Raw genomic sequence first — 14,725 nt, forward strand, 5'->3', positions numbered from 1 at the left:
TGGGATGTCTGTATTTCTATACTGAAATAATATCGGCATTATAATTATTGATTTTTCATTACGCTATTTTTGGTGCCCTCTCAGCTCATGCGCGTGGTGGGAGCGGCGGCGCTGGTTGTCCTCATCTGAAACTTTAAAATACTTCCATACCGCTGACATGCTTAATCTTTGCAGACGCGTGCAAACAGCTCGACCGTGAGTGAAACCTGCTTGAGCACGGAGGGGAGGGGAGGGGTGGGGTGGTTGAAGAGTGACAGCTCGACCGTGAGTGAAACCCAAGCGCTGGCGCGCGAATGGTAGGTGCGCGGTTGACATTCATTTTCGGTTGACATTTTCGGCTGGCTTTTTTATTTCGGCCCGAAACCGATAATGCCATTTTCGGCCGAAATTTTCGGCGACCGAAATTTCGGTGCACCCCTACTTCAGAGTGCTCTCCAAAGCCACGTCTCCTCCAGAACACATGAACACACACAGCAGAGTCTGCAAAGCATCACAAGAGATGGTGTTAAATTACCTGTTTCAAAGCACATAGCTTTACAATAATAATGAACGTAAACAACTAACAGAGCTCTGACTTGTAGCACCTGACTGCTGTAGATTCATTTCACCGTTGATAGGTGTTGACACAGAAAAGCATAAATCCGAGTCTTAGGACGTGAACAGCTCTGAGTGGTTACGACATGGAATGAACGCAGCATAAGCTTGTTGTTTTGGTTCTGGAGGAACGGTAAAAGGCGGCTGTTGTTTGTTTGTGCCGCTCAGTGACTGTCTGTCTACAACTCTGCATGCCTCATGGAACTGGAGCGGAGGAGGTATGGAAATACATAGGTTTACAGGCAGGTAAGTTATCGTAGCATTACATTCGGACTAAAGGCAATGATTGAACAAACATTTTTTTGGTTCTGAGACTTTCACAGAAGATATATATAATTGTTTAATGTTTAGACCACTTCTATTATTGATTGCTATCAGGATGTGAAGAGAGTTTCAACCAGTATAAAAAGGTGTTTTTGAAAAACATTGCCTACACTACCTTTAAAATGCTTAAAAGTGACAGTAAAGATGTTTATAAAAAAGGCTATAGTTTGCTGTCAATCTAACCTCTCTCTAAAATCTCTCCCTCTGTATTCCGAGGCACACGCACACACTGCACCTTGTCTGAGCCAATCAGCGTCCAGAAACCTTGACCACGTGATCTCCCCCGCCCTCACAGAGACAGTATGACAGTGTAGCGGGACGCGGAGACTGACGCTGAAGTTACAGCAGTATAAACTGTTTATATCGCTTTTCGGACAAAGTGTTGTGCGTGAATGCAAAAGTAAGTTTGCAATCCTTAATTATACACTTGATGAGGACTGCATTCGCTCTTGGAAACAAGTTATTATGCCCGTGATGTGACGATATACCATAGATGTGTGTGTGTATTCCCCATTCATGCTTGTAACTCTACCTCGTTAATTTAAGTTACACTTGTTTTATTATTACATGTTAAGTTATTGTTTATTGAAGTTATTGAAGCGAAGTTTGTGGTATTTTCTGCTATATTTAATGGGAGAATTGTTGTTACTTTCATTATTGTTATTATTATGTATATTCATGTTTATGTTACTGTTTATTTTATAGAAAACCACAACACAACTACAAACATAACCACGGTCTGTTGAGTGGTGACAATAAATGGGTTATTCCCTGAAAGCAAGTGCATCTTCGTTTTCGTCTCTAATAGGACAGTCTTTGGTGGGTCAGCACCCTGAACTGGCAACTTGTATATTATAAGTGCTATCAAAACAAAAGCATTTTTTCAATGTTTATTGTTAAAAAAAAAAATTATTTCAAATAAATGCTGCTCTATTATATAGCTTTCTATTTATTAAAAATCCTGAAAAAGTATCACAGTTTCCACTGTAATTCCTTAAAAATATTAAGCAGCACATCTGCTTTAAACATTGATAATAAAGGTTTCTTGAAAGAAACAAATCAGCATATTAAAGGGGTGGTAAAATGCCATTTTCACAAGATGTAAAATAAATCTCTGATGTCCCCAGAGTGTGTGTGTGAAGCTTTAGCACAAAATACCCCACAGATATTTTTATATAGCATGTTAAAGTTGTCACTTTTTGAGGGTTTGAGAAAACGCACCGTTTTGTTCCTGGCCCTTTAAATGCAAATGAGCTGCTGCAGAGGGCGGGGTTTCAAGAGCTCATGTGTGTTAGCAGCTGTGATTACCTCACGCAGACACACTAAAATGACAGAAACTGTTCTGTCTTTAATGTTTAAAACGGAGTCAGACAAAGATGGAGAGACTCAAGAAGTGACAACACGTAGAATGCAACAGGACGTCTCTGAATGGTTAGTTGATGAATTTATGTTGCTGATGTGGAGTTAACTATCTTCAATTAGCATATTCGGTCATGGTAATCTATAAATCGCTCGTATAGGAACTGTTGTGAGATGAACACAGAGTGACTTTCTATTGCATGTGAAAAGATGGATGCTAAAGTTTGAGCTGACTCACAAATGTAGTCTTATCAGGGTTCGTGCAGGTTTCAGTAAGTCAAATTTAAGACCTTTTTAAGACATTTTAAGACCATAAAGATTTAAATTTAAGACCTACATGACGCATTAACCAGCAAATAACAAATACAATTAGCATCAATATGCACTTTTTGTTTACACATTAAAATAATAACGTAAAAAATTATGGCTATAGATTTTAAAAGAGTGTCTTGCAACATGTTATCTACTAATGTACAAGTTCAAATAACGTTTTGACAAAAAAGGTTTTATAAAAAGATAAACCTCACGTATTTCAGCCTTTAAATAATCTTTTATAGAATTAATGTCAAAAAAAGATAAATGACTGACATTTACAATGCACATTAGCTTATCTTTTATTATTAATAGTAAGATTTGGTCCGATTTTCCCGTTGCGTCTGTCGTTGCTATGCAACCATGCACTGCGCTCTCCACAACGACAAAGAAGTTTTAGTAGCTAGCTAATGGATTTCCACCACTGATAAACGCTTGCTGTAGCCATTATTTATTTACGGAGAAGAGAAAAACACCTGTAGTGTTTGGGTGCACGGTGCACCCCCATCCTTCATGTTGACTGAGCTTTCAATGTTGTTACGGAAAGGCTGAAGCGGATTGGTTGGTTCTTGTCACATGACCTGCGGTGCGCTTTCAGAATTCTGAAAACTTGAGCTTTTTTTTTATTTATCTCACTCCGCCTGGAAAAAATGGCGCATTGCTTCTAATATGAGTGCGCTTGGCGCGCGCCTAAATTTGAAATAACGAACTTGAGCGCGCAAAAGACGCAATATGTGAACAGCCTCTTGGCGAGCTACCGCCAATCAGGCCACGAGCTACTGGAGCTCGCGAGCGCCGTGTCAGAGACCCCTGCTACAGCTCCGCTTTGTAGGCTACGACTCGATACTTTTTTGCTACTTTGTAATAACTTTCTGTGGCCAGCATTTCAGGAAATGAACGAGGGTAAAACTTTTTTAAGACCTGACTAAATTAAATTTAAGACCTCGGATGAAAATCTGGCCATTTTTAAGACGTTTTAAGGCCTTAAATTTAAAGTTCAGAATTTTAGACTTTTTTAGACTTTTTAAGACCCCGCGGGAACCCTGCTTATACAACAACTTTTCCTCTTGTAAACATGGACTGTGTGGACTGGCGGGGTTTATGTACATTTTAGGGTTGCTGATGTCACTAACCCCGGAGGAATGTCGTGTAGTTCCTACCAGCCGTTTGTTGTAGTCCTTTTCTTTAAAAGCAAATATCTTCCTTTGCTTTGAACTTTGAGTGTTGTAACTGTGCAGATGTTGTTTATGCTCAAACAGCAACATTTCACACTAACTAAAGTTAGAAAAGTGAAATCATACTTTACCACCCTTTTAAAATGATTTCTGAAGGGTCATGTGACACTGAAGACTGAAGTAATGGCTGCTGTAAATGTAGCTTTGCCATCATAAGAATAAATTACATTTTATATAAAACAGTTTTGATCAGATAAATGAAACCTTGGTGAGAGACTTCTTTCAATAACATCTTACTGACCCCAAACTTTTAGTTCTGGATTCGGTGGCCTCTGATCTAGACAATGTTTGCATCACCTCAGTGACTAACTTGTTAAGATGGTTAGGAAATTGCAGCTCACAGAGACAGTAGACTAAGGTTGATGTTACTTTCAGGCTATTAATAAACCAACATTACATCATTTTAACTAAAGTACACACCAACAGTCAAGTGCAGAAGATAATGTAATGCATTCCAATGGTGTGTAAAACTGCATTAAAATGCATTTTCATGATGACATAATGTAAAGAAAACCAGCCTGGAGAAAATGGCACATGTCCAGTGTGAAGAGTATCATTTCACTTTAAACTCATACATGACTGGATGTCTGCCCTCAAGTCTGGAACAAAATAAACACAGAACCACTGCACCTGTCTTTCTCCAAAATCCTCTTCCTCATGCCTTTCTCTGAGCACACTAACAGGTGTGTGGGCTTATGAGTCAATACCGCTCCAGGAAGATAAGCGACTTCGACTTCGACTTCGACTGCTCTTGGAACAGTTAGACCACCAAAATCCTATCTTAACTATTACAAGACATAACTGGTAAAAACCGGTCTCAGGTCAGTAGACAAGGGCAGCGTATCAGCAACAAGTATATCTCCATTCACGCAGTCCAACCTTTTGCATCCTGGAGGCCTTTCAGCTCACACCTGAGCCTGCTTTACTCTCAGCTACCACAAAAGGCTGTGTTTACTTCCATTACTATCACTCTTTCTATCTCTCACACACACTCTCTATCTCTTTCTCTCTCCTTCTTTTGCACCTGGGGCTGAGATGGGTGTAGAGATATAGTGAGAAAACACTGAGAAAAAGAAAAGGGCCGCGTTTCTTTCACAGAGAGATGGTGGGCAACAAAAACCGATAAAGCAAGAGGGGGTTTAGAAAAAGATGTAAGGTGAAATCCAAACAACGTCTTCCAACACCATTCCTGCAACATTAATGGCAAAGCGTGACTTGGCTGAAAGGGTGTTGCAGCTAGAATTGAGTCAGTTTCACCATCGTTTTGTAACAAAACACACTCCCTACCTGTACTGAGAGAGCAAGAAGCCCCCGAATGATGAGCCGCAGATGGAAAATGCCATGGCAACCACGCCGTTCCACACCCCCAGCTCTCTGGCAGTCATGTGGTGGTCCAGCAGGAAGAGAGGAAACATGGTGATAGCTCCCTGTTCGCCTGGACACAAAACATAGGATTACATCAGGACACACACGCACGATTGTAAATGCTCTTTTCGAGGAAAACTTAGAGGGAACAAAAAGACCAAGAAAACTGACCGGATTATTGAAAATGTGTTGCATTCTTATCACATTACATCAAAAAGACCATCACATTACATCACTTTTCTCAAAACTGGTGTTAAAAACCTTATATTAACTACATCATAGCACAAACTTAGTCAAAATAAAACACAGCCATGTCTGAGAATGGAAAAAAAAAAGTGATGGTAACCTGAGCAGAGGCCACGTTTTGTTTTGTTTTTCCGCACTTTACTCCTCAAAAGGATCAGTGCCTGGATTGCCTTCCAGTCATTTTTTCCTCAGAGTTTGTCACTTAAACTCTGACAAAAACAAAAGTTGCCAGAGAAAACGTTGCCGTTACATTGCGCAGAGTCCTGCCTGGCTGCCTCGCTGCATGATAGTGGGTGCACAGAGGCCTTGGGAACCCGCCGCCGTGTATTATTTAACGCCATTGTCATTATTTATGGAGTCTGCCTTCAGTTTGACAGCGAGACAGCCCGCTGACTGACAGCTCCGAGACCGCCGTCAAACAGAAACTGCGCTTACGGGGACCCCGGGATGAAACCGGTGAGAAACAAAAACAGAAAATCAAATCAAAAATCAGACGCTTCTGCCTGAGTTCTGCTACGCTGGCTGACAGCGGCACGTGAGCGCTTTGACATTGCTTTCTTTGTGGAGGATTGAGTCTGACAGTAGAAATAAATTTGTAAAGGATGTTGTAAAGTCTCTAATGTGGTGGCAACAATGAACAATGGAACTCGTTTTTCACATTCAGCACATCTTTTCTTAGAGAATCATAAGGCAGCTATGCCACCAAGGTCCAATGCCTTCAAGGAATAAGAATGCAGTTTTATGTAGGATGAACTTATACAAGTCAGTCACATTTACTTTGCACACACAGGACATTGAAACTGCATATTACTTTGCTTGTATTGTGTGTTGATTAATGTCACAGTAGTCATTTATAACCTAACCCTTGTGAAAATTTAGCACAGTTCCTGCATAACCATAATTTATTTAAGAGCATAGTAAACACAGGTAGAACTACGGAGGCCATTACCATAGTACAAATGTCTTCGAAACTACACTTGCTGTATTATATGGGGGGCAAGTGTAGTTGTATATATAATATAATATTATATTAATTTAAAATTAATTTCCTTACATCTTTCTTAATCCTTAAGATTATGGTTTACCACTAAAATATCACAATTATTATAGTTTAAAATGTATGTAAAGGGAACACTGCGAAACAAATAGTGATCCGTGTCAACAACATTGTAGTCTAAATGTACAAAGTGCCAAAAATGATCACTGAACAGTTCAGATGCTGTAGATCGTCTTATATGTGAAGTCTGGACATGCGCTTCAGCGTTCTGTCTCAGTCTTTTTATTTTCTCCTACGCTGCTTCAAACTAATTATTTTTTAAGCAGGGATTGAAAACAAACAACAAGGCTGCTTATTTATGTCTATAAATAATCTCAGAGCAACAATTGTCCATTTCACATGGGATTTCATTAGACATCCACAAAAACACAGCAGAAGAGGGGAGGCACTGGGAGGAGAAATGGGGGAGTTAGAGAGAGAGAGAAAGGGGAGAGATGCTATCAGTTCACCTCGGTTAACAACGATAGATAATGGGGAACAGATGAAGACAAAAATGGACAACAGATTCAGGATGAGACTGAACAATTATGACAGCAAATAAAGAACTGTACAACAATCATACTCATGGTACTGATTGAAACCCGATGAAAGATGTGAAGCTCTTTTGAAGTTTTCTGCCACTGCATTTTATTTATTTTTTTAAAAGAAAGAAAGAAAACCTGTTAAGGATTACAATTAAATAAATAGTTCAAGCTAATAAAGAAAATTGTCATCTTGTCCTCACTCTCATGTTGGTCCAAACTTTATTTCTTCTATGGAAATAAAAATATATTTTAAGAATATACTGGTTATTTACATGCAATTAAAATGAATAACGACTGGACCTTTCAAGTCTCAGAATGAAAGGACACAAAAGCACCATAAATGAAAAGACTGGAATGTTAACAAAGATCTTTTCATTCAAAGTGTTGTTAAAATCAGATTGAGCCAGTGAGTTCATGATTTGTTCATAATTCAAGAACAAATCATTGAAATAGGTTTTGTGAATTGGATCAACTGATTCATTGGAAATTTCACTCAAAACTATAGCAGACATCTCTATTCTCAAGACGCCATAAACAGCAATACAGTTATTCAGAATTTCCATGAATAATGATTCACTTTTTACTCGGTTCCTCACACAAGGCTATCATGCTATTATGTTCAAACTTGATAGCTCCAGACCTCAGTTATTTTTATTGCACAGAAAAGAAAGGCCAGGATATTATTTAAGTATTCACCTTTTGTATTCCACAGAAGATAGAAAGCCATACGGGTTTGGAGCAACATGAGCATGCATTTCAAAGAAACGCCACCTGAACTATGCTGACTAAAAACCAACTCTACGATACAAAGTCCCTAAAGTCTTCAGCATGGGAACAGCCTGAGGAACCTGGATCCCTCCCAGTTCATGTAGGTCACTGTGCCGTGTGTATCTGCATCTGTGTACTTGAGCAAGTCACACAACTCCATTGTAAATGCTCCTTAACCAACGACAAGCCCCCTACCAAGTCTCTACGGACCTCTAAGGTTAGAATATGCAAAGGTCTAGGTTTATTCCCTTTACGTTCTGGGACACAATGACATAATTGTTCGGATGAAACAAAAGCATAGAGAAAATTCATGAGCGAAGATACGGTGGTATGGATAGGGAACGGAGACGCATCCTATTCATAGTGTGATGTAAGCTCACATATCTAAACAGAATGCTTTTTAATGTTCACACCCGAGTTACACAATGGTCCAGACAATGGGAAAACAAGGTAGGTCAACTAAAAGACATCACATACTTTACTCATCTTCTTCCTTGGAATTCTCTTTTCTCTATCACCCTCCACTCACACGCTTTTTCATCATACCCGATGCCCCCTGCACCCCATCATCTCTCTCGCTCTCTTTCACTCTCTCTCATAGTTGACCATGTGGTGGGTGTTCATTAATTCATCCCCCCTGCAGTCCTCTGCGTTCCCTCTAGAAAATATTTGCCTCCTGCTCGCGTCACCCCTCCATCCCCCCTGCAAGCCCCCCCTTTCCCTGGCCCCTGCTGTGCGGGACAGAGGGAGGGCAGCATCAGGCGATATACATGCATACAAGCGTGTATGAGTGTGTGTTATGTATATATATATATAGTTAGATAAAGAGAGTGAAAGACAGAGAGACAGAGCAAAAGTGGTTTTCTACTCCCATAAAGAGTCCAACTTTAACCCCCCCACAAGTACACTCCCATCTCCAGCTGGACTCTTCCCAGGGAAGCATCACGTCTGGCAAAATCCCAGCCCCCTCCATCCCATCACTGTCCCTCCATCACCCTTTATCAACGCTTGGGCTGAACACATTTTGTTAACAACCTGTGATGCAATAGACGCTCTAGATGACATTGAACACCGTAAAGTGTGATTGATTTGACAACTTAGTAAGACAATCACATTATGCTACAATCCAATAAACATCTTTTTAAAATCTTGAAGTAAATAACAGGGAACTATAGTTTGTGAATTCTTATGTACTGTAATATATATGATCATATAAAGCTTTTGAGTAACAATCAATTGAAGTTAAATAAAAAACTGCAAACGACCATTTAAATGCATGTATTCTAAGACTTTCTATCTCCACTCAACATCAGTGTGTGTTGAGAGTTTTAAAGTGTTTTTTTATTGTCTTTTAGTGATATTTAGTGATAACAGAGCAAAACTATTTCTCTGAATTTTTTTTTCTTGTTTTCTAGAAGAAATAAATCATACTATATTTAAAATAAATCATTGAGATGCAAAACTCCATTAGATAAGACTATCAGAGTTATCAGACTAAAGTTATCAGAGACTAAAAAGTAAAAAATGTCTCATCCCACAGGCAAATTGATTTTTTTTTTTTTTTTTTGTGGTTTGCTTTAAACATGAACTGCACAATTTTTTTTTGTTTATTACTATTGAAAAGGAAAATAAAAACTTGTCAATGGAACAGAAAATAAACCTTTCAATTCATGCATATTCTCTAAAACAAATCTAATGCAAAGTAAATGTATCTTATTTTAAAGATTTGTACATCTTTTTAATGAACAATGAGACATAATACTGATTAGGAGAATGATGTTTTGCAGTGTACTTTGCTGGCACACTTGTAAACGAAAGATGTTATTGCATTTAAAGTCATTTGTGTCATCCGAAGTGCTGTTTAATAATGATTATGATGATGATCAGGGGGAGAAACCTTATAAGACGGATTAAGAGTGGGGCCGCCGCTTGTCCTGTCTGATTTTGTCTGCTGGAGCTCATCCGATTACAGTGCCACCTCTCTCTCTTTGCCAGAGACACATACCCACATACATTAACAAGTTACACAAAGCCTGGTTTTCTGATTAAAGTTCAATTTGACAAAAAACATTGCACTCAAATGAAGTGACACACACACAAAAACACATTCATATAAACATACAAATTCCATTTTCAATGAAAATACCAGACACAAAGAGACTAATCTGGACATAATCCCCTTCTGGTGCCAAACACCACATTGAAAGTGATTCATTAGCTGCTATGTATGCCTATATTCTTGATTCAAATCATAACATAGAAGTTATAGTTAAAAGGCTTGAAGTTAAATGCTAGCTCAAAGTTGAATGAAAGATTTCAATATCAATTTCAGTGCAGACATTCTGAACAACTGGATGACCCAACTGTGTATGGTCTCCTGATGTTTAGCAGCTTCAAAGTCATAGAGAATAATGTGACAGTAAGGATGGAAAAGGGCAATGCTGCCATCTTGTGGAAAAACAACACATTACCATGACTGGCCATGAACTAAAAAAACTATATATATACAGTGGTGGTAAGATTTTTTTAATGTTTTGAAAGAAGTCTCTTCTGCTCACCAAGGCTTAATTTACTTGATCCAAAATACAGCAAAAATAGTAATATTGTGATTGTGAAATATTTTTACAGTTTAAAATAACTGTTTTCTATTTTAATATATTTTAAAATGCTATTTATTTCTGTGTTGGTAAGCTGAATTTTCAGCATCATTACTCCAGTCTTCTGAATCACATGGTTCAGAAATCATTCTAATATGATGATTTGATGCTCAAGAATAATTTACATTAGCAGTTGTGCAGTTGTGTACAATTTCTATATATATATATATATATATATATATATATATATATATATATATATATATATATATATATATATATATAATCTGCTCAGTTTTAAGTTCATGATCAGTCAGTAATATGTTTGTGTTGTTGCTGTAGTTTTTGATTTACAACTTTCCCTCTGTCCCACGATTCTAACATAAATTAGTCACTTTTCTGCTAAATAACTTTAGGAACTTTACGAATAGCTGTATAGTTATCACAGCACATAAATAGTATTTAACATTTAGGCTACAAATAATTTTATTAAAATAAAATGTATCAGTCGAGCTCAGAATTAATCATACCCCTGGTAAGTATGATCAAAAATGGCTGTAAAAAATACATCTGCATCGTTTATCCTTTTGATCTTTTATCCAAATATTGGCAAAAGTCTAACCTTTCATTGAAGTAAAATAATTGAAAGTCGGGGGGGAAGTCACATTATTAAATAAATGTTTTTCTCCAAAACACGTTGGCCACAATTATTCATACCCTTTTATTAAATACCCTTTTGCAATCTCCTTTTGCCAAGATAACAGCTCTGAGTCTTCTCCTATAATGCCTGATGAGTTTGTAGAACAACTGACAAGAGATCAGAGACCATTCCTCCATACAGCATCTCTCCAGATCCTTCAGATTCCCAGATCCATGTTGCTGCTTCTCTTCTTCAGTTCACTCCACTCATCAGGTCAGGGAAATGGGACGGTCATGGCAGAAGCTTCCTTTTGTACTCCTAAACACATTTTTGTGTTGATTTTGATGTTTGTTTTGGATCGTGGTCCTGATGGAAGATCCAACCACGGGCCATTATAAGATTTATAGCAGAAGCCGTCAGGTTTTGATTTTTTATCTGTTGATATTTGATAGAATCCACGATGCCATGTCTCTGAACAAGAAGTCCAGGACCTCCAGCAGAAAAATATGCCCACAACATTAAAGATCCAAAGGTATATTAAATTGTACACATGGGGCACTTTTTATCCTTGTGTGCACCAAACCCATCTAGCGTGTTTTCTGCCAAAAAGCTCTTTTTTTAGTTTGATCTGACCACAGAACCTGTGCCGTGTGAAGACCCAGTCGTGTCTGACAACTGAACATGCTGGAGTTTGTTTTTGGATGAGCGAGGAGCATTTTTCCTGAAACCCTCCCAAACAACATGTGGTGATGTAGGGGTCGTTTGATTTTTTTTTAATATGCTTTCTGACCCCAAGACTCAACTAATCTCTGCAATTCTCCATCTGTGATCCTTGAAGAGTCTTTGGCCACTCAAACCGTCCTCCTCACCGTCCATTAAGGCAAAATAGACACACGTCCTCTTCCTGGCAGATTCGTGACATCTTCAGTTGATTATAACTTCTTAATTATTGCCCTGATGGTCAAAATTAGGATTTTCAATTCTTTAGCTATTTTCTTACAGCCACTTTCCATTTTGTGATGCTCAACAATCTTTTGCTGAACATCAGAACTATATGCTTTGGTTTTACTCATTGTGATGGATGATTAAGGGAATTTGGCCTTTGTGTTTCCTCATATTCAAACTCCTGTGAACAAGAAGTCATAGCTAGACAATTTCATGTTCCTAGTCACCCTGGTGGGAATAATGGGAATAAAGTTCAGAGATACTTTACTCATAAAAAATTCTAGGGGTATGAATAATTGTGGCCAACGTGTTTTGGAGAAAAATATTTATTTAATAATGTGATTTCCCCCCCACTTTCAATTCTTTTACTTAAATGAAAGGTTAGACTTTTGGCAATTTTTTGAATCAAAGATCAAAAGGATAAACGATGCAGATTTATTTTTTACAGCCATTTTTGATCATATTTACCAGGGGTATGATTAATTCTGAGCACGACTGTATATATAAACACAAATATATTTTAAAATAAAAATATATTTTAATAAAATTATTTGTAAATGTTAAGCAGGAAAGTGACTAGTAAATCAACAGAATGTCAGAATAGTGGGGCAAAGTTATACATGTTTGGGCGAAAACTGCTATTTTTTCTGGTGAGGTAGAAACAACACACTTCACCTTTACATATTACACTGTCTTATTATAATTTACTCAGTAGACAACTACAAAACAATAGGTTAGTGTCAACTTGTGTGAAACTAGTGTAAAAATGTAAATGGTGTCGAAGTATGACAAATATCTTACCTAGCTTGTAAGTGAGGACGTAGAACATCGTCCATAGCGTTCCAGGCACAGACAAGAGCTTCCTCCACACCTTCCAGGGCTGCATCACATCCTTTGGCCCTCTCCGTCCTTCTCCCTGTCCCCGCGCCGACTCTCCGTCCAACACAGGGGCGCCCCACACAAACAGAGCAACACCACCGTACACACAAGCCAGCAGTGTGAACATCCAGCCCCAGCCTGCAACATCAATCACAGCCAGCAACCCCCCTCCAGCAAACAGAGACCCAGCTTTATACCCTACCACCTGCACAGTGTTCCCCAAACCCAGCTCCCCCTGCCCCCTGAGCAGTCGCACGGCCACCCCGTCAGCTGCAATGTCCTGCACGGATGCCAGCAAGTTCATGGCTAGCAGGGAGCCCGCTACAACCATGTACTGAACATCAGGTGAAATAGTAGCGCTCACCAAACAGGTGAGGGCCAGAGCAGCCACCGTGCCCACCAACCAGCAGCGCTTGGTGCCAGTCCGGTCCACCAGAGGGGCCCAGAGCACCTTGAGCACCCAGGGGAAGTAGAGGATTTTGGTGAGGCTGATCCGGGTGAGGGAGTGACCGGCACCACGCAGGTACACTGGGAGCAGGGATGACTGCAGGCCATATGGAATGCCCTGGATAAAGTAAAGGAGACCCAGAAACACCAGCTTGTCGTTCATCATCGAGAAAGGCGGGTTTGGGGAGCCTCAGCTCATGGCTGCACTCTGGAACGAACAAAAGTAGAGGGTTTGACATGGACTTGTTAAGTTAACATATTGGCTTAATGCATTTTTATATTTAAAAACACAAACCAGCATTGCAAAGAGCATTCATTGTATTGCAATTCATTCATTGCACATGTATTCATTCATGACACTGATACAATATCCCACCTGGGTATAAAAGATAGAACATGTGCAAGACAAGAGTAATTAGATATATTTTATAAACGTTCTGCAAACTGCTTTACACTGCAATTAAATCTTTGAGCATAAGAACGTTTCATTCACAGTCATAAACAGTCCATTACTGTCCACATTTGCTCTACTTGAAGGAGACTATCGATTGGGACTAATAAGAACAACCGAATTATACATATCAATGTACAAATTACACAATTTAAGTACAGCAAATAGCTTACTGTATTTACAGGTAAATGTCTCCTCAACCCGCTGTGCTCAATGCTGCATAACCTCTATTTTCCAATCCTCGTTACTTCCGTGGAAGCGCGTGACGTAACGCACTCATTCAACCAATCAACATATAGCCCTCGATAGAGCCCCTGTTTCACAGCCAATAATCAACAGCGCCACCCGGTACTGCAGCCAGCGTATGCCAGGAATCACAGCAAGACTTGGCTTGTGCTGACACCTATCCGATGACATTATAAAGGACTGTACTTCCCCCCCCCCAAGTCCATTAAGTTTTAAACACATCACGCCCTCTCTCTTAGTCAATATTTATCTAGTTCCCACTTCTCCCATTTTTCCAGCCAAATATGTTTCTTCTGACACAGAGACAAGTCTTTGTCATGGTAATAGTGTTTTATACTGCAGGTAAGTTTACTTTATAAACCCAGGTTTTACAGAAAATGTCATTCATTTTTAAAGAATTTAGATAAATATACTTGAGAAATATAAAGGCATCTAAAAAAAATATGTGATCGTAATATTGTCTAAGCACATTTATTCATTATAGATGTAAGTCAGGGGGACTGTTTTCTTTAAAAACTTGGCACATTTTCCTCTCTGTAAAAAGTAGGCACTTTGTTTTTATGACAGAGACTGCACAGACTAAAAAGATAGATTGAAAAGATTCTTGAAGCACCAATGGACTTTATGCACAGCTGCACTACTTCCTGAACTTTAGCCAGCTCCTTTGTTTCCTGTCTGCCATTATTGGACAAACTGATTAATCCAGGTGTGCCTGACCAACAACAATAATCAGACA

The 14,725-nt window shown here is 38.9% G+C and overlaps 1 protein-coding gene across 3 annotated transcripts in view; it reads right to left on the reverse strand.

The window, feature by feature from the left end:
- mfsd3 (major facilitator superfamily domain containing 3) overlaps nucleotides 1-14,137 on the reverse strand; it is a 29,936-nt gene extending 15,799 nt beyond the window's left edge. Inside the window, exons 1-3 of one of the 3 annotated variants that reach the window (XM_079607387.1) lie at nucleotides 13,926-14,137; nucleotides 12,768-13,500; nucleotides 5,112-5,259 (exon numbers count right to left, since the gene is read on the reverse strand). In XM_079607387.1, the coding sequence (XP_079463513.1) occupies nucleotides 5,112-5,259; nucleotides 12,768-13,458 (839 nt within the window). In that variant the 5' untranslated portion in view covers nucleotides 13,459-13,500; nucleotides 13,926-14,137. Of the gene's footprint in view, nucleotides 1-5,111; nucleotides 5,260-12,767; nucleotides 13,501-13,587; nucleotides 13,605-13,916 lie in introns of those variants that run through there. The other 2 variants (XM_079607386.1, XM_079607385.1) reach the window with 2 other exon arrangements.
- Nucleotides 14,138-14,725: the final 588 nt, after the last annotated feature.

This window comes from Phoxinus phoxinus (assembly GCF_949152265.1).
Source record: "Phoxinus phoxinus genome assembly, chromosome: 3".
In the NCBI taxonomy this organism is placed as follows: Eukaryota; Metazoa; Chordata; class Actinopteri; order Cypriniformes; family Leuciscidae; genus Phoxinus; species Phoxinus phoxinus.